At 37.7% G+C, this 27344-nt stretch overlaps 1 protein-coding gene across 24 annotated transcripts in view; it reads left to right on the forward strand.

Moving 5' to 3' along the window:
• Positions 1-27344, forward strand: part of ptprsa (protein tyrosine phosphatase receptor type Sa) — a 214226-nt gene that overhangs the window by 94159 nt on the left and 92723 nt on the right. For all 24 annotated transcript variants that reach the window (XM_017413357.3, XM_017413362.3, XM_017413359.3 and 21 more), the window contains 3 exons: positions 1875-2085; positions 14420-14565; positions 16650-16791. In XM_017413357.3, coding sequence (XP_017268846.1) covers positions 2001-2085; positions 14420-14565; positions 16650-16791 — 373 coding nt within the window. In that variant the 5' untranslated portion in view covers positions 1875-2000. The remainder of the gene's footprint in view (positions 1-1874; positions 2086-14419; positions 14566-16649; positions 16792-27344) is intronic.

The raw sequence follows: 27344 nt of genomic DNA on the forward strand, positions 1-27344 counted from the left end.
TGAGCAGAGCTTCTGAATAACATCTACTCCTTGTTGGCATGGTGTTGTCTCAAAGGATGTATTGTTGGTCTCCCCTTTGTGTTTTTGTAGGATTGCGCGTGGCATGTGTTCTAGAATTTCTCCATTTAAATTGCATATGTGAAGAGTGTCTTTAGAGGTGAATAGAGTCTCTGTCACAGCTTGGGTTTTGCTGTATGTCTTTGAGGTTTTATTTTCAGTGTGCCTGCAGCTGCATGTGTTGGCTGTGTTTTTGTGCCAGTTGAATGGAGTGGTCCAGGAGTTGTGAAGGAGGGTGGGGCACTTCTAAACGCCTGCTGTCTGAGGTGTTTGGTTACACTGCAATTAGCTGTGGTTTCTGCTTCTCACAAGGCCACAATCAAAAGTAAAGCCCTGTAAAAAGCTATATAACAGTAGGTTTATAAAGCCTTGAACCAGTTTCTTAGCTTGACATCTCTGACAGAGAAGTTTTCAGCAGAGTGTATTTTAAAAATGGAGGTAAAAGTGGTGAAAATGAACTGGCTGATAATTGGATTAAATGTATTTGCCATGTAAGCATTTATATTTTTTCTTGCATTGCTTTTTAATAGTAGGTAGAAAATTGACTTTCTTTTGTCCAATTTGCCCTTGAGCATGATGGTGTGTGGTTGATGGAGATGGTTAATTTGTGATGCCATTTTTCAACGGCAGTCATTTTACAGCTCAGCCACAAACATGCCTTATGAAAACTTGCAGTATAGAAGGCTTTTACAGTGCCCTCAGAGACAGCTTGAAAGCGACTGTTTTGAGGATCAAAGGGTTCAACCTGTATCCAGTATTTTTTGACCTCCAGGTCACAGAGAAAAAAAAATTATAAATTGCACCAACTCTGCACAGTTTGCACTGTTGTACCCTGTTAACCACCTAGTGTGCAGGTAATTAATCTCCCTTCTAGAGAATGGCCCTCACCCCTCATGTAGTCTCAGTGGAGTAGTACCTTCCCTGGACCCCAGAGGAGTCCATTGTCTTTCAGAAGGACAATAAAGCAGGGCAGATCCTAGCTGTCACAGGTGCTTGACCCTCTGTCTTGTGGTTTTGGTCCTCTGGGATTGACCAGTCTTGTGTTTTTATGTTTCCAGCTCAAATGCTGAGGCAGAGTGTGCTACAAGTGGCAGTGTCTTTCTTAGAAACATGGTGCTGTTGTGCTCAGCTGCTCTCACATTTTTCAATAAGGTGCTTGTGAAAGTGTAGAAAAAGGAATTTTAATAAATATAACACATGCTCTTCACAAATTTAATTTTTAATTAAAGGGTGTGCATTACCATGAGGTAGTTCTGTGCTGCATCAGCCACATCAGTGAGAGAGCTAGAGTGTGGTGGGTGTCGACCCTGGTTTTCTTTTTATACTCTGGGATTAATGGCAATTTGACTAAAGTAAAGAAACCATGCCTGGAATATTATCAAATGCCTGTGTAATTACAAGTCAATGGGATAAGCAAATAATGACAAGATCAGGCGATTAGAATAGGAAAAAGAAAGAACAAGGATTGTTATGCTAATTAAAGGATGTGAGGAGATGCTTTTTGCAGAATGCAGCGGTTTTGTGTTTGTGCGATGTGATGCTTGCAGAATGCAGCCGACTTGAAAGTTGGCCTTGAAAGGTGTTAAAATTTAGAAAGGCAGTTTTTGTTTGTTTTTTTTTTTGCAAATTTGAGCTGTTCACTGAATTACACCGTTTTAAACCTTTAGTGACCTAAAACAAAGTGCTAAGTTAAAGTAACACTTAAAACAGTTAAAAATAAATGAATAAGCACCTAATTTTTACACTATTTTCTTTAAAGCAAATGGAATTTTTTTTAAAATGTCTAATGTTTATGTATATTTTCTGTTCTCTTCCAGAGTGCCAAGCAGTCTTGCGTGAAGACCCCAAATTCCCCTGCACAGTCGGGGCCTCGGCTCCCCGGCCAGGTCATCGATAGGTCCCACCCTCCCCTCCCCTGACCCCCCTCCCCTGCCTCAGCCAAGATGGCCACCAGTGATGCCCATCGTCTCTCCTTGCCACTCCTGCTGCATGTGACCACTCTGCTGCTCACCTGCTCCCAGGCCTTATGTAAGTATGAAGATCCACTCTTTTGCAATCATGCAGCTTTTCTATGTGATGTCCAAACACAGGGGTAAAGGCCAGATGTTTAGGTCTTTAATGACATTAATCCATGATTTCACTTCCATTTTTAGCTGTATGTTTTTATTTTCTTTTTTGTTTTGTTTTTGGTTATGTCAGCTCTAAAATCAGTGGCAGAAGAACAATTTTTTAATGGAAAACAAAGTATCTGAAGCCATTTAAGTTTAGGAACATGAAATATATTTAAAGGAAGACAGAAAAAGGTGCATTAGCAATTAAGAAGGTTAAGCAGAAGATGTTATGTTGTGAGCTTCATAACATGTATTTAGTATGCAACTTTATGACTGATAGCTCATCTTGGAATGACAACATACTTGTCACATATTCATGATGTCGTTCACTGTTTACTGATTTGTTGTCCCGAACTTGGGATGTCAGTACTTGGGGAGCGTTAGTAGTCTCCTATCCCGCTCTGTCAACTCCTGCTTAGGATTTGTTCTGCACCATTTCCCTTTTAAGATGGGCTTAGAGCAGCTTTAAAGAGACAAAACAAAGAGGAGGCTCCGCAGATAAAATGAACAAGAGTGATGGCAAGGTGGGGAGGTTCCCTCTTGGGTTTTATTGTTTGTAAATCCAGAGTGAGTGTGTTGGTGAGTATGCAGTTCAGTAGGAGAATTATATATGAACTGACACACATTTTGTGTGCATCTCTAAGTGTAATTTACAAGATAAATTGCATTTTCAACCTTCTATGCTCTGTATGTCTTTGACAATTAGCAATTTTTTTTCTTAGGCGCTCATGATAACATGAGGAATTATTTTTTTTTTTTTAGCTTTTCTTATGTTGCAACAGAGACGTCTGCCTGTGATTGCCTGGTGGTTTGAGTGTCTGGTTGTATAATTGGAGAGTTTTTTAGCCCATATGGCAAAATGAAATCTGAAATTACCCACAGACAGATGTCAAACAGATGTCGGATGTATTGAAGAACTGCTACAGACATTTTCATTGGAATTTTGTTACCTGATGAATAGACACCTTTTCTAGTCTTTGTTTTCTTCAGTTTCTATTTCTTTTTGACTCTTAGGTCTGACACATGCAGATTGTGCTGCTTTTTTGCCAATATTTGTATAATCCACCTGTGGATTAAAACACTTGCTCATTATGTTTTACTGTGACTTTCTTCAGGCAGTATGCCCTTGTTCCTCTCTTCACTCTTCTCTGTTTGGGGGTAACTCGGTGCTACCATGCTAATATGCTTTGAAACACATACACAAATGCAAAGAATACCTTCCTTTAGCTGCCCTGATTCACCTCCACACACACAACCCCCACACAGCCACACACAGTAGTGCACTTGTCCGATTGTGCTCACTCCCACTCGGAGGGCTGAAAGGATGCCACCGTTTTGCAGAAAAGCCCAACTGAATGCATGATGTCATTCCTACCTCTCATGCCCCTCCCTCTCTCTGACTCTCCCTGCCCTCCATTCCTTTTTATTTACGCTCATAAATCACAGCGAGAAGAGGACGTTTTTTAATCAAAAGAGAAAGAAATATGGCTCAATAAATCCCACCTCCCCCAGCTATATTAATGCTTGGCTTGTGTTCAAGTTTATATCTGTCTGCATGTTTGCATACATTTGTATTCGGATTCATGCACGTGTGTGTGTGTGTGTTCATGTGTGCGGATACTGAAAGATACTTATGTGGACTGTCACCTCGGCTCTGTCAATGGTTTGCTGTGGCTTATTGATCGACTTACGAGCCTATAACATTTGTTCAGATGCAGCTATAAAACTGGATGACGGTGTCTGGTATAAATTTTACAAGTAAAGCCAATAGTTGAATTGTTGAAATGCAATAAGCATGCATATTTTTTTTCATGTTTTAGCTTCAATGTCTTTTTCAAGAGTCCATAAATAAGATTTGAATGTGCAGACAAATAGAAACAAAGACCTCAAGAGTTTTCTTTTGCTTTTATTTTTTTAGGCGCAACAAAAAGCCACCATTTGATCAGTGGAAGTAAAGTATTGTTCTATGGCTCCTTGATTAGTCCTAGTTTTCATCATATCTGAGTTTATATTTTTTTCTCTAACAATATCCAAGTATTTCAAGTTTTAGACTGGTAGATTGACTTATTTAGCCAATTTTTTTATGACATTTCACCTTTTTCTTGCCCTCTTCCATAAACCCTTTGGTCTTTTAGAGTTCTCTGCAATGGCAATCTTGGAAGAGAACTCGTAATAATAATTGCTCGAAGCTCACAGTGATGGGGTGAAGATGTTCAATTATTTACATTTCTTTGAGGCTGCCCATTGAAATACAAAGAAAGCCCCACAGTGGACTTGTTTCTCTCTCTTATATCTCGCCTCCTTCTTTCCCTTTGTGTTTCCCTGTGCTCCCCTCACACTTTATCTTTCCCATTCAAATTAACTTTGAGACGAACTCTGTCAAGCAAATTCTGTCAAATTTAGTTTTACTTGCTTTTTATTCTCTCTCTTTTTTTTTTTTTAAAAAAGGAGAAAACAAGTTAATTTTTGATTACGTTAGTGGTGTGAATTTTTGAATCAAATAGCCAGTTTGAGCTTGACATTGGTTAATATTTCAGTTCTCAACCTTAACAATTGTAGATAAGAAGGTTATTCTTTAGTGATGCAGAACATGTTTAACTCATCTTTGAATGATCTTAAACCATTTGTTTGTTGGGCTTGCAAAGCAAACAGCATTTAATTGCAATAAAAATACTTTAAGCATGATATTTTTGAGAAATTTGCCTTGCTGGAAAGAAACCAAACTCCCCAAACTGGTTCACTAATTAGCAATTAGCTGTGTCGATGGTAGTAGGTCACTGGCAGACATTTCAGGCTGTGATTGCTGTAACCATCTTGTATATTCCTTTTCCCTTTTTTGTTACAGGATGTGCCTTATGGCTGATGCTTTTGCTGTTTTATGGGCAACTTGCTGTGGCTCTCCTAATATTCCACAGAAAGAAGACATTGCGGCTAAAGCGTATAGAAAAAAAAAGTGTAATTTTATTTGATCAAAGACTACCTCCAAAATGACATTTTTTGGATGGCACAGCAGATAAAGAAGCTGTCCTCCAAGCTTGCAGCATCAGTGATGATGGAGTTTTTTTTCTTTTTTATTTGTTTGTCATCATTTCTCTTTCTTAGCCTGTTTCCACTAACATGCTCCACTAGTTTGAGTGATGTTTTAGGAACTCAGTTTGACAGAGAAATACATGAAATTGAAATGTATGAAGGTTGCTATTCCACCATCTAATAATTGAAAGAAGTTCATCTTTTAGCCTAGGTATTTTTGAAACACAAAAATTATAGTGTTGCGTGTTTTTTTTGTTTTTTTTTGTTGCATGTGTTTTAAAGAGAAAGTTTTTATCTTCAAGATTGCTCCATAATTTGATTTGAATGCAACAAAAGACTCAGTTTCTATTGTGTGTCATTCTCGTATATTTTATTTTCAGTGGAGATAAAGCCTTTTCTCTCTGTTTTCTCTCATGTCATTTATTTTGATCAGACCTGTAACACCTTTGGCAATATGAGGTGTCCTCTTCATTTAATGAGCCAACAAGTGTCAGTTGCCTCAAGTGAGTCTTTAAATGTAACAAAATTGTTCTCATTTCACCTATTTGCAGCTCTGTGGCCACATTGATACCAGATCCACACACTTAAGCTTAATTTCTGGCTGTTCTCTGAGGAACTGAAGTCTATTTATTTCCAATAGGTTGAAGGATACTTAACGTTGTTTGCTTTTTTTGTCGCCTTGAACAGTGGTTTCAGTGGGACCAATTTGTGCATATTACTAGTGTGCCACTCTTTATAGAAGAGGCAGCTTTGCTGTGACAGCATTGTGGTTGGGCAAAGTTTTTCACCTCTGGGTATCAACACATCAGAACTTCACGCTGAATCTCTTCTTTTTGCAAGTCCCTTGTGATCTGATTGATCTGAAATGTGGATTTGTTTGGTGTGCATTCAACATTGATGTCCCTCTTTAAAAATATTTCCCATCATCTTCTGCTGATTTGTGTATTTTTGATTTTTTCGCTTAACTTTAGTTTCGAAAATTTTTTCTCGTTTGCTTTCATCAAGCTTAATAAAATTAAACATACCAGCTAGTCATCATTAGACATTGACATTAAAGACATGTTAAAATGATTGAAGACCTTTTTTAAGTATGTTGACAAAACATATCTACCTTTAGGAATGTCTTTTAAATTTTCCAACAAACTAATGTCAATTATAGTACACTGTATGGGTTACACAAGCTCACACCCCAGCTGCACCAAGAGCAAACTCTAATTAGTATTTCTTCCTAATATTTTAATTGGAAAAGAATCTGTTATATTAAGCCTTAAGCTTGCAAAGTAAAAGTAAGGCTTACATAGAGAGTGGAACTGACCCACGCTTGCCCTGTGGAATTTGTCTGCAGCTGATGTTAGACTGAATTCTGTTTTCTATTTTATTTTAACCAGAAAAGCTTCCATCTGGGTTTAAAGGACACATTAAGACATTTTAGATATTCATATTTATTAGAAAAAAACAATATTTAAAAGGTTTTTCAATCAAGGAGAAGGACTCCTGTGCTTAGAGCCTCTCATATGATATCAGTGAAAAATAATTAGCTCTGTAAATAAATCTTTAAAGGTGTTTTTTTTTTTTTTTGTTAATGGCACTAAGCTGTCTGTCTTCACTTGCAAACATTTTTTTACCGTTTTTCTTTTCCTTTTTTTGCTCAATTCAAGTTTTAGCCTTGGTCCGCTGGTCTTTGTTGGAAGTGTGTGAAAACCTCCAAACAAGACAAAGCAAGACGGGTTTATAGTCAAGGCTTGGTTTCCATAGTGATGGTGCTTGTCCAGGCAGCCTGTGAGAATTGGTCCTGATTGATGGAGCTTGGTTGTTTAGGCCCAGAGGGTGTGTGTGTGTGTGTGCCGGTGTTTGTGTGTGTATAGGCCTAATCATGCATTCACTTGAATGCACATTTGGCTGTAACAATCTGTCTGTGCTCCTGTCAGTCTGTCTTTTCCTGTATCCGTCTCTACATAAACCTGCATAGGTATGCATGCAGAGTGATAAAGGTTGGAGATTTCAGCCAGCTCCAGGTCTGGTGGACAGTTTTCTCTGAAAACTTAATGGCCTACAGAGTTTTTTCAAATAGTTTTTGAACACAAAAAACATTAAAACTCAACAGTGTAGTCCTCCATAAATCACTATCACGAGCAAATGTCCAAATTCACTTCAGAAGAAAATTAAATTCAAACCTGACATAAAAGCAGCTAATCAAATTGAGATACTAAAGTGTACACATGTTATACTTTTACTGTTTTGACAATAAGAATTTATTCCAATTTAGCACCACCTAGTAAACTTGATTAATTCAGTAATGCTCATTATGATCTCTGAATGAAACAAAATAATCTTTAAACTAGAGGCACTTGCAGAGTGCAAACCTCCATCAAGGCCATAGTATCACTAACAAATAGTCCAATCCAGATCACCACCAAACCTTAATCAGTTGTTTCTCATGACAACGCCAACATTTGCAGGAAATTTAATCAAAATCTGTTTAGTTTTTAAGTCATCTTGTCAACAGACAAGCAAACCAACTAACATTACCGAAAACAAAACCTTGATGGAGGAAATTAAAGGCCTGACATTCCTTGAAGGAACGCCTGCCATCTCTCATGTCAAAGATTTAAACTAAGGCCATCCTATGCCGAGAAATGTTGGCATTGTTGCCATTTTGTTCAAACCTCGAAAATTGTTATGTGTAGTTTTGTGCAATATTATAGCTGTCATACTCAAAATATGTGTTGTAAATGTATCTCAGCTACTACAACACTGAACAGTCAGTAAATTGACTTATTTATGGCCATTTTTGTGTTTGCTAAGGTTGATTACTTGCGGCGACCTTCTGAATTAGATCAACTCCAAAACTTAACCAGTTGTATATGTACATACCTTCTGAGAGTTTCCTTAAAATTTGTCCAGTGGTTCATTAAACATTTTGCTAACAGACAAACATGGTTGACTTCATCAGTTAATGCTAATGTTCTAAGCAAATATCTCACACAATGAGTAACACTTGGAGAATATATTGTGAATGGCTGTCAGCTACAACCACACCAAATTTTAGAACAATATCTGTAAAACTGACTGAAATCTAGCCATCTTTAGATTTTGTAAGGTCCGTTAGCTGTGGCAGCCATTATGATATCAGTCTATTCTAAATCCTAATTACTTGCAGATGGATTTCTAATGATTACTTTCTATAAATTTCCATAAAAATTTGTTCCGTGCACAAACACATGAACACACACAGTTAAAAACATTATTGCCAGCCTTTTTGTGGGGGGTCATAAATGTTGGTGTTGCATAGAGGACAGAGAGTGCTGTTGTGCTAAAGTGGAAGTGAGTATTGTGAAAATGTGGCAGAAGTTATGCAATTTTAGCTTGCTATTGTGAGGGGAAAAATACAATAAACAAACAAACAAACAAAAAAACAGCTTTAATTTATTGAGATTCTGCATCTTAATTCGTCTACCTTTTTTCTCTCTGAGTACTATGTGTGTCAGGAGGACTTGGATCTAGTTTTCTAATTGTAACACCTCTAGTAATACCAGATTCTCTTTTCAGATGTTGCTGATAAATGTGCTGTGAAAGATACCTATTTGTAGAAAGATGGATAACAAGTACACTTTACCAGTTCTCTTCCTTTCTGTGTAAATCACTGAATGGGTGTGCATCATTTTGTCTCCCACTTTGCTAATTCAGTGGATAATGGCTCCTATTTATGACTGGAGAAGCTTTTCTCTGTCAATTACAGTATTAGTCATAAAGCTAGTTCACCCCACCTCCCCTTACTCCTCCTCTTATCCCCCTCCCTTTATCAAACAACAACAGAAAAGTACTGTAAATGGAGCCGTCTCACATTCACGTTCCCACCTCCCACTCTCCACCACTTTATAATCTCGGTGCTGGTGGATTCTGTGTTATCAGGTCCAACAGAGGTAGCGGCCAGTAGCAGGTGGTTGCTGCATTAGCTGAACAAGCGTCTGTGTGCACAGTGTGAATTTTTTTTCCTCCCCTCCTTCTTTCCAGTCTTGTGTGCGTTGATCGGTTCTATTCTTGGGGCTGTGTGAAGATAGCTGGGCTCCCATTGCGGGTTATTTTAGCTGAGGCCATGTCCCCTTGCCAGCCAGATAAAGACCAACCTTTTGTGCTTATCGGGGTGTTGCTGTACCTCAACCTGTCTGAGAAAAGCTTAGGGAACAGAGGGAGACATTCGTAGGGACAAATACCAACTGCAGGAGGAATGTGCTTTCAATGTCATTTCAAATCCACAACACACACCTAGTTAGCTGTTTATTTATTTACTTACTTACATTTTACAGCATGAAGGTTTGTAGATTTTTAGAAATGTTGGTGCAGGCAGGAATGGATACCTGAGTGTTTGGCGCTTTGGGTGAAACAGGGACACTCCAGCCCAACATCACACCAAAGAGTGTCATGCTGAACAAAACTGCATGTTGCTGTCACATCTCACCACTCCAGGTGTGAAAGCTACACACTGTTACCAGATCTTACCAAAAAAAGGGTGTGTTTTTCTAATAGGATTGAACCAAATTATGTCTTGTAGATTGCTCCTGAAATGGTCTGTGTTCATCCAAACCATAATTTTCTTCATAAACCTGACCAAGTTGGGGCTGGAAAAGAAGGTGTAGAGACAAAAATTCACAATATCATAATCTCACATTGGACTCCAACTTTTTTCCTGCTGCTTTTCAGCCTCCAAATACAGACTTGTCATTCTTTTTCCACAGACTGCACTTTTCACGCCTAGGCAATGCAAAACCTGACAGGTTCCTTTGTTGCCAACCAGCAGGTCTTTATTTCATGTTTTGCTGTAATAACAGGTTGCAGCCTCTTTCCATACAAAAATGTTATCATGCAGTCATAATATTGAACCATGGGCATTTTTTATTTCTACAACATACAACAACTAAAGACAATAGGTGGTTTCATGTTAAATTTTCAAAAGAGTACTGAAGCATCTTATTTTTTTAGCAGCTCCAAGTGGATTCACTTTGAAGTCAGTGAAAATAAAAGAAATTTGAAAGTTTTGTTATTACTAGTGAGAAGAACAGAAGATAATTAAAAGTTACATTATTCAAAACCTACCATATTGAAATATTAAGCAAGATGCTCATCCCTATAGCTTTTTTCATCTTAAAAGTCGATGAAGTTTACCAAAAATAGTGAAGAAATACATAATGTTTCACTGATGCCTTGTGGAGAGAGTATTGAATGGAAATTATCGAGATAGAGGTGCATTAACTTTGCACGGAAGTACCTGCTAAAATGTAACAGCTTGGTTTGCTCCACTGTCAATACAGCATTGATGAACAAAAAGCCTGAAAGCTTCTACCAGCTTTAGCACAGCATTTTATCTGATCTTGATGTCACAACATATCCACAGACCAGGACCTATTAAATGCGGGAAACATTACAAAAGAGCCTGTTATATCCTGTTGATATCATGGGCCGGTCCATTACTTGTTACAGCAAAACATTTTAAGCACTTGAAATCCAGACACTATTCAACCTTTTCCACCTTGCAATTACTGCAGTTGTAGTAAGGTTAAAAATTCAGGGGAAAAAAAGAGTGGCTTAAAGTCAGTGGTAACTGGCAACAAAGACCCAGAGGCGCACAGCTAAAGAGAACTGAAAATAAAAAAAGGTTAATTATGCTCATCAGAGTTCACACAATCACAAACGGCACACCCCCTGCAGTAATTGCAGTGTAATATTCATTCACAGGCCCACAGCCAGTCGACGGGGCACTCAGTGGCATGTGCATAAAAAAACACAGAGGCTCATGTAACACACAGCATACACACACTAGGACACACATTAAGATACACAAGGTACATAGTGTAATTTTGCACAACATTCATTATTTTTCTGTGTTGCATTAAACACTTAATACAGACAGATGTTATAGAAGAACACAGCTGAAACACAGTTCTGCACAGAAGAACATTATTTTATTCTGTTTGACTTCCAAGGAGGTACACTTTGTTGTAATCTTTCCAAGACATCTTTCTGATGGTCTTTTAAACTTCTTATTTGGATATTGGCAGATTTTTTTTATCCATTTTTCTGTTTGGTAACTGACTATTTCCAGAGGAATGTTTTTAGATTGTCAAGCCATTCAACACTAGTGTATAAATCTTTCAGGAATAAAAAGCCTTCTAAACTTAAGAGATAAGTTGTCTGCACATCTGACAACCAAGCAAAGAACCAGAATTAAATTGAATCTTTGGGCACTTTTTTTTACTAGCAGCCTCTTACAAAAACAATTTATTTCCATTTTTCTTCTATGAAAAATGCCAAAAATAATATCTTACAGACATAAAATTATATTTTAGCACCAACAAGGTGATTCCCAAATAGTCATTAGCTGAACATTTCGCTTACAGTCAATAATCAACTGGAGGATGATGCATTTCTGGTCTTGCGTCGGGTCTTATTTACTTCTCTCATTTTTCTTTAACCATACAAGATGCTCTCTCTCTTTATATATATATATATATATATATATATATATATATATATATATATATATATATATATAGTGTATATAAAGAGAGAGAGCGAGAACTGGACAGAAAATAGACCCAAAAACATGAAAGACCTTTAGAAAGCTTGGAGAACTACTGCTCAAGACCACTTAAAAAGATTACAAGAATATCTGACTCTTTGGAAGCAAAATATATAGACACTGGATGGTTTGCGCAGTACTTTAACATGTTTGTCATTTACATAGTGGTACTATACCTCTCTAGAGCGTCTCTTCTAAGATGCAGGTCTTTTCTAACAATTACATGACATGTAATCTGAGACAGTAGTGGCGTCTTAATGTGTCATAAGTGAGATAGAAGGGTTTTTTGTGGATTGTCATCAAAAGCACATATCCTCTATATGTGATTGATAGGAACCCAAAGACATTTGTTACTGGAATATTTGTCCTTTTTCATACTGCTCAACACATAACAAATAGTGAATGTAAGTAATTGACTACTGAAAATATTAAGTGTTTTGAGAAGCTTTGAAAAGTATTTTGATGTAGTGTCCAGTACTTTGTCTTGCACTCATTGTTCCCAACAATTTTTAAGGTCCTCTCTCCTCTTCCAGCATTCTCTTCACCACTGACCTTTCCATCTGTTTTTGCACTTGTTCTGTCATTCTTGATTCTGTTATTTCCCCTTGCCTTTTGAAATTCTATCCACTTTTCTTTCCAACTTCTTCTTTTTTTGGCTGCCTGCCTTTTCTATTTAAACCTTCCTCAGGTAATATTGGAAAACTTTTTTACAGTACATTATGAGGGAAGAAAAAAACCCTAACTAAACCAGAAGTTAAATTCAGACGCACAGCCAGGCATTCACATTTATTTTAAAACTCTCTCATCCCACGAAGTGAGAAAAATAGAAGGAGAGGGCGACTAGGTGGAAATGTCAAACGGTCCACGGGAAAACTAATCAAAGAATGCTGGCCTTCAGTAGAACCACTGCCACGGGCCTGCTCTGTGTAAAACCCTCTTCTGTATCAACAGAGGGCACATTGTAAAGGGAGGTCAAATGTGGAGGAGCCGTGCTGTGTAAAACTGTGCTGTGTAGTTTCAGAATGGAAATGGAAAGTGGAAAATGCCAGAAGGGATTGTTGTATGCCCCAAGCAAATGAAGAAGGCCCATTCCTGATGACTGGGAAAAGGCTAAGGTGTTTGTATCAAACCATAACATTTATATTATTCTAGATACATATCCTGTGAAATATATGGTAGGAACAAGCTTAAACTTTTGTTTGACGTTTTTTTTTCTCCATAAAATCTATATTTTAATCAATTTTGAGTTTAAGTGCAGTCTGTTGGTAAAAACCTGTTAAGTGAATGCCACTTCTAAAGAGAAATATATTCAGATATTTTTAGAATCATTTCATCTTAGTGTTTCAGCTTTATTGTAACATTGCCATCATTAACACAGCCACAGTTGGAGGGATTACCTTAAAGAAGTACAAATTACAGCTATGTCACAACAACAACAAACACAAGCTTGTAAATATTTGAACCAAGTGCCAATTCATCTGTATACTCTAAAGAACCTAAATGTTTGCTGTTTTCAGCCATCTTGAATTTGCAAGCATGTAAGCATAGAATAAAGGCAAATGGTCTTTTAGAAACATGCAGAACATTTGTTGGTCTTTGGAAGGATCTATGTTATTCTTACAAACAACTCTCACAAGAAGATGAAAAAACAACCATTTGAGCTTGTTATCCATCAGTCAGTTTGTGAATCTTTCCTCAGTATTTACATCAGAAACATTTGGCTTAATATTTGGAGGCAGTGGGTTGAACTTTAAATGCAGTGCCTCTGCTTTCCTAAGGCGGTACACTCACCCTTCTTCTCTTCTTTTGCCTTGTCTCACACCATTTCTCTCTGCTTCATTCTCCTGCTCCGTGTCTCTCTTCACCCGATAATGAATGCAGGAATTCTCCTTCATATGTGTTTAGCAATGCCTGGAGACTGGTGTCGGCCCATGGTCCCTTAATTATTAATTTGATGTTATGCGCTGGCCGTTTGATCATTCTCGTATATCTGTATGATTCAGATTTAACAATTTCCCCAGGAGACGCTGTTTTCTCTATTTTTTTTTCCTCTCTTTTTCTATCAAGCTTGTTGTTTTAAACCTGCTGCAACCCAGGCGTGAGCAAAACTTTTGACGGACTGTCTCAGTTTATATGAGTGCATGCAGTTTTGGTTTGTGTGGTCTAGCTATTAAATTGTTGCTTCATTAGTTCTGCACTGTGTCGAGCAGGACAAGTACAGTTTATAACTGTCAAATCAAAATAAAAACCTAACTTTTACTGGCTCATAACTTTAATGATTTTTTCCAAAGAGTGGTGGTGTCCTTGTTTGTAGTCTGTTTCCTGATGGAGTGATAGATTTAGGCTTCTAATCAGCAGCAGCTTGGTACAACATTAACATATAAATTCACAGAACTATAGAAAGCTGCAGTTTGGGGAGTTGATTCAGCTGTGAGATACACAGTGAAAATGAGATACCAGCTGAGATAAGATATGGGTGTCTGTGTGGATGCATGAACATGCACTCAGTTGGCATTTGGAAGTGAGCCCCTCTTCAGAAATGTAATTAAAGTAACTGAGTTAGGACCAGTGGTGCAGCATTTGTCTTATGGCCTGTTCTAATGTTTCTGTTCTTCTCTTGCTCTCTGTTTGTCTTGCTCCCCAGCACCACCACGGTTCACTAAAGTTCCCGTTGATCAGATTGGTGCCTCGGGGGGCGTGGTCACCTTCGTTTGTCAGGCGACTGGCGATCCCAAGCCAAGGGTTAGTTGGAACAAGAAAGGAAAAAAAGTGAACTCTCAGCGTATAGAGGTAAGTTTGTGAAACCTGCCACTGTGACGGTTTGACTCGTATTCTAACTGTTGTGTAGTGCAAAACTAGGTTATACAATCACAACCATAACTGATCTCATGTTGGTCCTTTAAAGGCTGAGTTCTTTACTGTTGACAAAAAATGCATGACATAAATTCACCCATGTTAAGAGTGTTTGAAGTTGTGTCAAGAGTTAATAAAATGGAAGACAAATTGTTTTATGTTATTGTTTCTAATAAACAATTTGCAACCTGATGCATAATGACAGCTGTTCTTCACATTTGGCTTTATTGTTTTATTAGCCAGAGCCAATGCTGGCATGTTTGCAGTTTAATAAGTGGATGCAGCTGAAACTTAGATTTTGATATGTTGGTAGCCACATTACAATACTTAAAAAACCTTACTTAGTTACATCATACTAACATTGAGTCTTACAGCCTTGTTGAAAACGGGTGTTTCTTTTAGTTTTTCTTTTCCAATTTCTACAAAATTTTGCAGTCATAAGCCACTTCTCTAACTTGTAAACATCTACAAGTCCACCATCAGCTACAGCTGCCTGCTAATGAAATGCAGAGCTGTCCTTTTCCTTAAACTCTGTCCTTTTTGCACTTGACTGGCTCTGTTTTTGTCACATTTTTCCAGTGCCTTTTTTTCCTAGATGCAGCCCCGTCTGTGTGATTATGCCTGTGCGTTATTCATGATGTTTGTTATTCACTTCTCGGCAGGCATCCCAGATGGCATCTCTAAAAGTCTTGACTGATGCTCAATGTCTCTTAATTAAAAAGTTGCTTTATTTGACAATGACAACAGTGACAGTACACATACATGTACACACTAAAACTCACGCACCTACACATTGCAGCATGAAGAAAACCACAGGGGAGGGTGCTGAAAAGCAAAAAATAAAATAAAAAAGGAAGAAAATGACAGCAACATCAACGGAGAGATCAGATTCCCCACCGAGGACAAAATAAAAAGACAAGTTTTATTTGTGCACTCGCCTCTTGTGCATGCTAAGTGGGAAACAAAGCCAAGGGCGCGAAGGAGCCCAGTAGAACGGACGCTTCTCTTCTTCCGTTTAGCTTGAAATAAAAAATTGTAAAAGAGTTTTTGAAGTGGTAGTTTTTTTTTTCTTATCTGTTCTACCCTTTATACAGCTGCTTTGAAATTGATCGTGATGCCATGCACTGCAGTGTTTTTAGCCTAATTAGCTGGTGAGGCCTGGCATGTGGAGCAGAGAAACAGCAGAGATGCTAAAGTCTTGTATTTGTGTCTCAAAGTCAGGCTTTGCTCAGAGATCTCAGCAGTAAGTCCTTCCTTGAGATGGTGTAAAATTCCCTGGGGAAGGACAGATACTGGAATAGTAGCTATGCTGTGAGACTGACAGGCTGACCATCTTTTCTGACACATCGGTCCAAAATTAGAGCACAAGAAATCGGCTGGGGAAATGACTGCCCATGTTAAAAGCTAGGGGTAATTAGTTAAGAATTGCAATCAATTAAATTCAAGTTTAATGGCTATTGATGTATTGGTTTTAAGGGAGCTCAAACAAGGTCATCCAAATACTAACCAGAGGACCAGTTTTTGTGACAAATATGTCAAATCTGCCACACAACTAGCAAAGTTTACTAACAGAAATGGAAAAGTTTTATGTAGTTATTGTTAAATAGCCTTTAGTATAACCATAGTTTTAGTTAGTATTCTCAACATGTGTTCTCTGCATTTCATTTCAAGAGTTTTTTTTTCAAAAGAGGTCAAAACAAAAGGCTTTATAGAGAACAATGGGTATAATTACAGATAGAAATGAGATAAAAATGCAAACCACACATTGTGGGTATTTCCATATAATTGTGTTTTTAGGAGCCTCAGGCTATAAAAATAATAGAAACGTAAAGTACCTGTCCAAACAAGCATGCCTTGTTTCAACTTTTTTTCTTTTTCACAATAAACAATAAGCACACCTATCCCATGTTCATGCCGGTCTCCAAGTTCCCTACCCTGCTAATTTCAAAAAGTGGTGGTATTTAGATTGAAATCCCTGATAGAGTGCAACCAAACTTAGTTTTTTGTGCTGCCTTCCACAGACCATTGAGTTTGATGAGGGTGCCGGCGCCGTGCTCAGAATCCAGCCACTCCGAGCCCCGCGTGACGAGAACATCTACGAATGTGTAGCTGAGAACAGTGAGGGCGAGATTACCGTCAGCGCCAAGCTGTCCATCATCAGAGGTGAGTCTTTTACTGTGAAATAGTGTGCTGAGCGGTAATAACAAAATGTTTTCATAAGGTACAAAGTAGACACCCATGAGTTTTTTCTTATGTGGATCTTCCAGTGATTTAAACATCCTGTTTGGAATTTCAAAACACGAGTTCTTTTACTTGGAGGGCAACATTTAGGTCAGATTAGAAAAACTTGTGTTTATTGTAAAAAGGTTTTTTTTTTAACATGTATACAGTTTTTTTTTTCACATATTTTATCTCACATATTTACACCGTTTTTATCACATATGTATCCTATTTCATTTTGATTCAGAAACATACAGAGGTGTCTGATAAAGGCCAACCCTTCATCTATAAAACTTTTCCTGAGTGCTAAAGAAGCCCCAAAAAAATAGCAAAATGTGTGTGTGTGTGTGTTTACGGGTGCTTATTTCAATCTGTAATAGACTCGTTCTAATTTCTAGATGCATGATGTAAAGGCTGTTTGTAAATGACACATTGGTTTGATAGCACTAATCAACTGTCATTCATATACTGGCTGAACATCTCATTGACAGCCTATCTTGTCCCTGAATGAAATGGATTGATTGGCCATCCACAGACAGTCAGACCACAGCAATTGACAGACGTGCATAGAGATGTCCACTCAAATTCAGAATAACAAAATGGTATGAAATGTTTAAATGAAATCAGCAGTAGATGATAAAGGTGCTTCTTTAGCTAAAGAAAAGACCATTTGGTTACTGTGAGCTCAGAGGTTACAGAGGACAAGATCACAGGCAAGCAAACATGCTGTTACACTCTCACACTTACTTCTCTCTTATTCTACCTTTCTGTCTGCTTTAAATGCACAGACTGTGTCTTTTCTCTTTTGTTCTCTTCTGCTGCCATCTGCCATGTTTCCAGGGCTGGATGAAGCTGAGCTAATTCTGGCTGGCTGGCTGGCAGGACACGAGCTAGGCCTTTCTGGCTGTCACATCCACAGGCACTGGTGTGGGCAGTATTTGTGTGGTGATAGTGTTAGACCAGAGAACTTGGCCCAAAGTCTTAATCGTGTTTATGTTAGAAACAACTGAAAAGTTCTGTAATTGGGGTTCCTCAGGTGTGAAGCTACAATTACAGTTTGATTAATTGTAACAGCAGTAAGTTAAGCGGCAACTGTCTGCAAACCGTTAGACTTAAGGTCATCTTTTTAAGCAAACCAGTTAAATACATGGTAGCTATTCTGAACTTTGTCACATTTTGTAGACATATATACATCTTTGTCACTTTAATTTGTTTTGATTAAAAATGTCACGGGGCTTGCAGCACATACTGCTGCTTTTCAACACATGGCTTTATCTTCAGCAAGATGATTTCTGAACACATTCCTAAAAAAAAAAACTGTTAGTTTTTGGGAAAAAACTTTAATAATGATGTGTATTGAAGAATAAAGATTTTATTAAGGTTTTGAATAATATCAGTTTCACAGTGTTATAGAATGAGGTCGTAATGTGGTTATTTTTTTATTTTTGACAGAATAGGCTCTGTAGCATGTAAATAAAATATCAATGTAAGTATCCTAACGAGACCACATTCAAATGCAAAAATAGGTATTTTAGACTGCTGCTGTTCATATAAAAAGACCAGTAATAAATGACTATATTTTTTATTTCATTTGAATAAAGTAAACAGATTTGAACAGATTTTTAAAAAGTGTAATCTGATTATTTAAAATAAGTGTTTATGAGCAAGAATATATAAATAAACAGAAAAGACTGCTTGTAGTGTGAGAAAAAAATTAACTAATGTTATTGTCTACCAAAAGAGTTACTGTTGTTAAGTTTTTAGATAATATATTTCTGTCCAATTAGGTTTAACTTTCCAACTACGGACTGCGTTTATTAGTTTAAAAAGTTGTGTAACATGCATTTTTTTCTGTTTTAACTTAAAGCCTTTTAAAATGTTTGACTAATGTGGCATCCTTTTTTTTTACAGCTAATTGTATTTGCATAAACAAAGACTTTGAAATGCAAGATATTCTGTGTGCAGGTGTCCAAATATGGCATGATAGCCATGCTGGATTTATGGAGCAATGTATAATCCAACTCCAGAAAGTCTTTTGCAAAGAAAGAGTGGACAAGCAGAAAAACTAAATATCAGGGAACAAACACATCAATGTCTAATCTACATGCTCAGTCCTGTCCATGTCAGTGTGTTCAGAAGGAGGACAGAATAAATCTAGAACTGTCTGCATGAGCTGAAGAAAAAACAAAAAAGTGATTGGAATTGACTCTACAAAGATTCCTCTAGAGCCCAGAGGAAGATGGCAGCTCTCCTGCCCAGGCAAGACCCAGCACTGAATGAGGGATTTGGGTGTGAGGATGAGGGTGAACTATAAGTAACTGAGAGGAGAGGAAAATCTTCTGTTTTTCATCTTTAATGAGGCCCTGGTCCACTGAAATAACCTATCAATATTTGGACGGTAACTAAAAGAGACAATATGGAGGATGTGAGGGGTATGTAATGTCTGTTAGGCTAAGATGGAGAAAGTAGGCTGAAAGAGAGTTAAACACAAGTGTGAATATAGAGGGAGAATGCAATGAAGGATGGTGGTGAAGGAAACCAGGAGGAAAAATAAAATAAGAAATCGGAGAAAAGTTGGCTTAAGATGAAGTAAGACAACAGGAGGTGATGCAGATGATTGGCAATGTGGAACAGGTGAGGAGGACAATGGCTGAACATGGGGTCTTGGAACATGGCAAAGGATTATAGGATATAGGACAAGGCACAAGGGACACATTTCCAGTAAACAGAGGGGATGTGGTCTGGGATTTAGAGAGGCAGAAAATGGGTCGCCACCATGGGTGACTTGGCCAAAAAAACTGTGGCACACATATACAAGAATATGCAGCACATGGAAACCCACATACCCAAATTAACAATGCAAATAAATACACAATAACATTATTTCGAGCAAGCATGCGTGCCATATTCATCAGTCTAGCACTTGGATGGGTTGTAATTTCTGCACAACACTGCAGAATACTCACAGAATGAGAATTATTTCCTCAAAATAACAGCAAGTATCTGTGACTTTGCGTGCAAGTTTTTGTAGAAGAGTGTGTGCCCGTCTATGTGGACAGCATGCACAGACCAGTGGAATATAGCTTTTGCTGTCATAGTGAGAACTAATTTACCATGACAGCATGTGGTATCTGTTTGTAATTTAAATAAAATTCATAACAGCACACTTTTCGCTGCACGCAACTCAATGCTTCTCTGCTCTTATAAAGATATGCACATATACAGCAAAGCTACAAAAAATATTGTATTTACACATAACCACACCTGGTGCACAACATTTATCCACTATCATCTACAAGGAAATGTGGACATAGACTCTGAACTGACAAATACATTCATTCATCTCAAAAGAGATGCAGTCGAAGTCAAAATTCATTTCAGTGGTCTATTTTTTAACTATGCTGTAACAATGACAACACCTCATTTTGTCATCTGTTGTTTCTACATTGTTTGTGTGTATGCTCATGCTGTATGTTGAAGGCGATGCCAGGGTGCGTTTAGCTTTCATTGTGACACCTCCTTGGCTGTTACTTCAGTGCTGCAGCTGAATACCTAAGATGGGGGCCATCTGGCTCCACTAAGACTTTCACACAGTCCTCTGGGAGTCCTTGGAAAGGGGCACACAAGAGTATGAAGCACATTCTCAAGATGACACAACTTGTTCCTTGTTTTTGTTGTTGTTGTTTTGTTTGTTTGTTTTTTTGTCATATCATGTAAAAAAAAAAAAAAAAAAAAACTTTAGATTTGCTTTTTTATTTCTCTCAGTGAAGTGTTTTACAGTGTCAGAATAAAGCTGAGAAAGTTGCCACTGGGGTACAGACAGCTCATGCGGTTGCGTGGAGATCACAGGGCGTTATCCTTTTTGAGTCTTTTGCCTTTACTCCCTCTTACTTCTTCTGCAGTCTTTGGCACTTTGATTACAGTTCCGTTTGGATTATCCATGATGAATGCCAAGGATTTATTGAATTTAGTCAAATGTTTAATTTTTATTTTGAAATGAAAAAGGTTTAAAAGATTCTTCCCTCATATTTGTGCTAGACTCAAATAGATCAGTCTGCCAGAGCAGCTCTTGAGGCAAAGGTTTGTTAAATTAAGCTCCCATGTTGAAACCAGCAAACTCTCTACTTTATTCTGCTTGATCCAGAAGGCACCATAAAGTCACATTTGTGTATTCACACACACAGACGCACATGCACACACACAAACACAGTCAATCTCACATTCTCCTTATTTTCTTTTGCCACTCCCAGCCAGGTGGAACCAATCAAACTTATCCGTCTCTGTCTGTCAGCATTTTCTTGCTCTAACCCCAAACCTTCCAATTTTCTCCTCTGTGTATACCAAGTTGCAAGCCTAGTTTTTGTTCACAGCACTCGCTTTGTTCATTTATATTTTTAGTGTTTTAGTAGAAACTAGTAAATTAATGTTGCCTACACATTTGTGTAAAATAAAAAGAAATGGGACTGAGGTCTGCTCAAATTGCACAAGCTGGATTTTTAGCTGATTGTGTGTGGAGTAAAAGCTAAAAAAACATTTGGCGAAAACCAGCACTGTAGAATCCAGCCTCGGGGGCCATTAGACGAGCGAAGCGGGGTGGGGAGGGGTCTACTGTTTGATCAGGTGGTCCTGCACTTTGGCAATTCTCATAACGGAACAAGTTATGGTGAATTTTATTTAAACTTGTTATCCCAAAGGATTCAATGAATGATGCATTTATTTTATTTTTTCAATATAGTAAAGTGACTGAACATTTCAGTTTTTTTCCATTAATCTGTTGAGTACAAGCAAATTTGATTTCAATTTTGTTTTATATATTTAACAGCTCTGCTATGCTTTAAGACATTAAGTGAGACCAAAAACAGTCCTGATAAGAAGGAAAACTGACATTTTTCTGTTTTTTTGTTCTTGTCACCAGTATTTTTACACACATCAAACAGGTATATGAATACAATTTTATCCTTGTGTTTAATTTAGAGTGTTCTGGATTTCCAGTTTATCCCCTCATTTTTGTCTTTTTAGTACAAATGCATGCAGGTTTTGCTTCACTGTCCCAAGGGAACAATAAAGAATTTCACATCAGGTGTGAATGAGAAATAGAGGGAGCTAACTTCTGTCCTAAGGTGTGAGCATTGGTGAACAGTAGACATGAGAGTGCCTTTGGTTTGTGGAGGGTTTAAGTCTGATTAGTATGTGTGTTCAGCAAAAAGAGGGAGACAAAGACAGAGAGAGCCAGCAGGCAGGCACTGGCCACCAAGTAATGAGACAGTGAGGAATAATCTTGGCAGCATCAGCATCAGATCTGTCTGCTCTTCCTACATCTGAGATGACCTTTGCCCTCTTCCACTATTCTCCAGCACATATAGGAAGAGCAAGTACAATAGATTAAACACATGTAGAAACTGCGAGTCTAGCATTCCTTGAAGGGATGCGTATCGCCTGCTACTTTTCATGTTCAAGTTGCAGACTAAGATTATTTTGTGCTGAGAAATGGCAGAGTTATATCCATTTTGGTCAAACCTTAAAAAGATGTTATGAATGACCATCAACTCAAGATAGTTAATGACAAATTTTTAAACAAAGATCAGTAAGCTGTTATCATTCAGAAAATGTGTTGGGGATCAGTCTCAGCTACTACCACGCTATATTTAAGGTTAACGTCTGTAAAACCGGTTGAGTTATGGCCACATTTGCATTTTTTAAGAAAAGTTGGCTGTGGCAGCCATCTTGAATCAGGTTGACTTCAAAAGTTAATCAATTGTAGATGTATCTCCTATTATTACTTTCTGAAAGGTTTTAAAATGTGTCCACTGGCTCATGAGATATATTGTAAACAGACAGACACACATGCACATAAACATGCCTTTTGTGTCTAAGGTTGGTAAAAAAAAACTCTAAGAGTGCTAAGTAGAATAACAAAAAAGATGGAAGACTAACATTGTTTATTGATAAAACAAATAAAAATGCTCAATATGGCCGTCTTAAGTTGTGCTTATAACTTCAAGTGTTCCAAAAAAATACACTGCTCACCCAAATGCACAAAGCATTTAAAGTTGCCACGCTAAAGTACCTTTATTTTTTGCTTTTTGACTTATTTTAGTGTTTAACAACCAGCCAAGTCAGCATGAAAGTTGTCACAAAATGATAAGCTCATGAATACTTGACACTGAATGAAAAGAAATAAGATATGCCTCTCTCAACGGAGCTTAGACACGAACATTCCTCATACTGTATGTTCAAATTGAGCTTCTCTTGCTGTGTTTGCCAACTACATTATCTCTACCTTGTGCCTGACAAACAAGTCAATTCTCATTCCCAAGCACCGCTCACTGCTTCCAACCGTAAATAATACATTACTGCTGTTAAGATCTACACCCATTGGCAAAGGTTACCTACTAACAGTCAACTCATTTTTACATCTGACTTCTATTATCAGCAAGTCAGTGCAAGCACTCGTTTTACTCGTAAATGCCTTATTTATATATAGCTTTTTTTTTTGTTTAGCACAGAAGTGAGAGCATAAAATTGAATTTTTGTAGTTGTTATTTAGTGCTGTCTCATGAGAATTACATGAAAAAATGAATTTCTTAGAATATATATATATATATATATATATATATTCTAAGAAATTCATTTATATATATATATATATAAAAATACATTTTTTTATACATTTTTATATATATATATATATATATAGTGATCATCATGAAGTCCTACTCTCTGAGCTGGGACTTCATTGCCATTATCGGTGTGTAGGTGAGGGCAGACAAGGCACAAACAACAAATCAATAGGTGGATGTTGACCACATGGATGGCCCTCATGCCCCTGATCTCTTATTGGAAGCTTAAGAAGTTTTGTGTTGTTTCCTCAGAATCATCCCCTTTCGCTGTCCCTCAGTGACTCTGGTGCTCTTTCTACTCCTGGAAGCTTTCTCTCTACATACATTTAACCTTTTCATCCCCATCCAACACAATATGCTTCCTTACTGGCATTTCTGTACCTAGTAGAATACTATCAGCCTTCTAGCTTTCATTCCCTCCCTGTTTTTATTAAATGAAAATTCCTTTCAATGGAAATTCACTCAGATGAGAGTTTATGACCACTGAATCCTTTGATCCTCTGAACCTGCAGCACTGTAATCAGGTATGATTGGAGGATGAAGGAGCGAGCCATAAGCTAAGTGGTTGCAAGAAAGATAAGGAGGAAAAAGGGGAAATGAACTAAAGAGATGGTGAAGAAAGAAGGGAAAGGAGTTTGTGTCTAGTCTGGGGGATAGCTTACTCCTGCTTTTTTGTACATTTTATTTAATTCCTGCTGGAGTACAGCAACCCTGGCCACCCTAGACATACAGCCACTGTCGATGAGAGACATGAAGAAGGAAGAAAAACTATTTAGATGAAGTGCATTGAAGGTACTATCTCACTGAGCTGCAACTCTTGGAGACTAGCTAGAAACTAAAAATGACTTGATCGTGCAAGAAAATGTGCAGATTTTCAGGTGCAGTCTCACTCAATTCATAGTATTTGTGACCTAGTGACCAGCGAGCCTTGCAGCCATGCTTTGCATGGCTAGTTTTAGAAAATAACAGCTTATCTTTTGTGTGCATCCCTTGCAAAACTACATTCTAGGTCATGGGCATTGATTTATTGCCCACCTCTGCCCACATCATACCTACCTCAACCTGCTTTGTACCCACCTTGGCAGATTCCCCTATGGTTCTGAATTAACTAACTGGAGTACACATTTAAACAAGTAAAACATGTAGGATAGTGGCACTTGAGGACCAGGATTGCCTACCCCTGGTCTAGGTAATACATTAGTGTCTGAGATGTTCCAGAAATAAAAAGCAAACAAATTATTTTTAGTTTTATTTCCTAGGTTTTCTTGATATTTGCCTTTTATGTACAACCCTTGTAATGGAAGAAGCAGAGACTCCCTTGCTACCTTTCATGGTTACAATTCTAAATCTGACAAATGCCACTAAACAAAATCAGGTTCATAATATTACATGTCAGAAAATATGTCAGAATAAAATTTAATTCATCAGAGATTAGCGGACCGATACCCATCATCAGTTTCCTACCTTTTAGTTATTAAGTTTCATTCAAATTGTCAACAGTACTTTCCTTGCATATGAAATATTGCTGCTCAACTAAAAAAATGTTAATCACTTTGCTGTAATTATAAAAAAACTGATGTTGATAGAATGCATGAATGCAAACAGCAATATTTACACAGCTGAATGCAGGTGGACAGGGAAGAGGTTTGCCTATCAAGTTTTGAATTCATCAAACAAAACTGAAAACAAAAGTACTATTCATAAAGGCTTTAAATTATAATTTCTCTATATGCTGAATTCTTAAAACTTAAAAGGACCAAGAAAAAAAATAGGGTGTGACTTTTTGCTTCACACCAAAAGAGAATTAGGAAAAAAAGGGTAGATCTTGTTGAAAATGAAGGAGTGATGACTCTAGGAGTGGCCCAGCTCATGCATAAAGAATAGCAAAGGGATGTGGCCTGGACCACCAGCTTCATGCATATACATCAGCCAACAGCCCAGGTGATTGAATTCATACAACATAGGGGTCATGCTGTGAGCACTGCAGGAGTGGCCGTTAATAAGACTTAAAAGTCCTGCGTGGCTCACAAGTGCCAAGTGTATGCTTCATGTGGTAAAGATTCAAGGCAAAGCTTAATAATGTGAATATTCCTCTTTGGCAGGAGGATACATGTCAGTTAGGACAAAATGAAAGAAGAAGCCTAACAAGCTCCTCAATATTTAATATTACATCGGCAAAAAAAACAAGACATTGGTTTTCCAAGACAAATATTCAAAATTTCTAAATTCTATTATGTGAACATAAAAATTTTAAAGAGACTTATTTAAAAAAATACTAAAGAACAGGAATAAGAACAAAAAAGTAGTTTAAAAAGAGGCTAGACTAAATATTTTACACTGGATTTTTTTCCTGACTACAAAGTTTGAGTTCTCAAGTGCAGCCAGGGACCTACTGGATGCTATAATGGATGCTGTTCACGCTCTAAAGACATTATGAGTCTTGGCCCAGAAAAGGTTGACATAATGTTCACACTTCCAACAGGAGAGCATGCTATCTTCCCTCCTTTGTCTTACACAACATTTTCTGTCATATTATTCCATCATTTCAAATCCAGGGGATTAGTTCAGCAATGGTGGCCCAGAACTCAATGCATGTGGACTCTGTTCCCATTCTTCCTCCAATGCCAAAAATGTTCTGCTGGAGGTGGAAACAGAAGATCTCCTGGATCAGAGCCTCTGGCAGACTTTTCCAGCACACTGTCACTCAGCACTTGGGTGCAGCAGGCATGTCCAGCATCCTCTCTTGCCATTTGATCCAACTCACTATCAGTTGGTGATCCATTCATGCCTCTGTTCCTCTTTTCACCTGAGTCCCTAAGGCATAAATTCACAGTTATATGACATGGTTACAAAATCACTCAACCTATTTTGAACTACTACAAGCTTGGTGCAAGCATCCCATAGGTATACATAATTGGTGGTTTCTTGCTCTTTACTTTTAAAGATAATTGTAGTTTTTTATAATATTCCTTTTCTTTTGTAGTACTTTTTTCTGACCAGTAACCAAAGTCTCCTGTCCACTTTTCCTCTTAATGTTTCTGCTTACATTCCAGCCTATCAGTATTCCCCCTTCAACCTTTCAGTCTTGCTGTCTTTCAAGTGACTTAGCTATCTAACACTCTAACTGTTCTCACCATGGTGAAGGCCCACATCCTCTCTGACCCTTATTGTCACATCTGCTTGTTTTTTTCGATGCCTCAAAGTGACATTGAGCAATTATGTGGCAGACTCATCTTTCCGGTCCTCTGCTAATTTTGAGCCACTGCATATTCATAATTGTTCCGCTCACCAAAGGTGCCTCCAAACCTCTCATTATGGGCTTGATTGCACTAATGGCCCATCAAGACAATAACCTTGCATCTCAGTTCCACCCACCAACCTCCCTGAAATCCTTTTGCTCTCTGTGTTGATCTTTCATTTGAAGCCTTGGTATTTGTTTGGATTAGATTAGTTGTTTTGGCAGCATGTTGCAGCGGCTCAACCCTCTCAGGCTGTTGTTGTTTTGGCCCCGAGTGTCTTGGCTAGCTTAGCAAGGCCTTTGCTTCACATGTTAGGGGTTGATTTTCTGTTGTCAGTCACAAGTCGTAATCAGACATGGAACTTTAAATACAGCAAAATCTGTAATGATGTTCAAATTCATGACAACTTGTTTGTTTTTTCACAATATGACCATAGGAATCTTGACATTCTATTTCTACCCACCACAGATAAGCACAACTGATTGTTAGTAGTGAAGTAAAATATTAATCATACATAATATAAGCATTTTTGGCTGTTGATAGTTTTTTAAACTTGAATTTCAAAGGTTTTTTTGGACTCCATAATGATTACTAAAGTTATGGAGTGCACTGTGTTCCAGTAAAATGTTAAAGTATT

This window comes from Kryptolebias marmoratus, linkage group LG24, assembly GCF_001649575.2.
Source record: "Kryptolebias marmoratus isolate JLee-2015 linkage group LG24, ASM164957v2, whole genome shotgun sequence".
Lineage (NCBI taxonomy): Eukaryota > Metazoa > Chordata > Actinopteri > Cyprinodontiformes > Rivulidae > Kryptolebias > Kryptolebias marmoratus.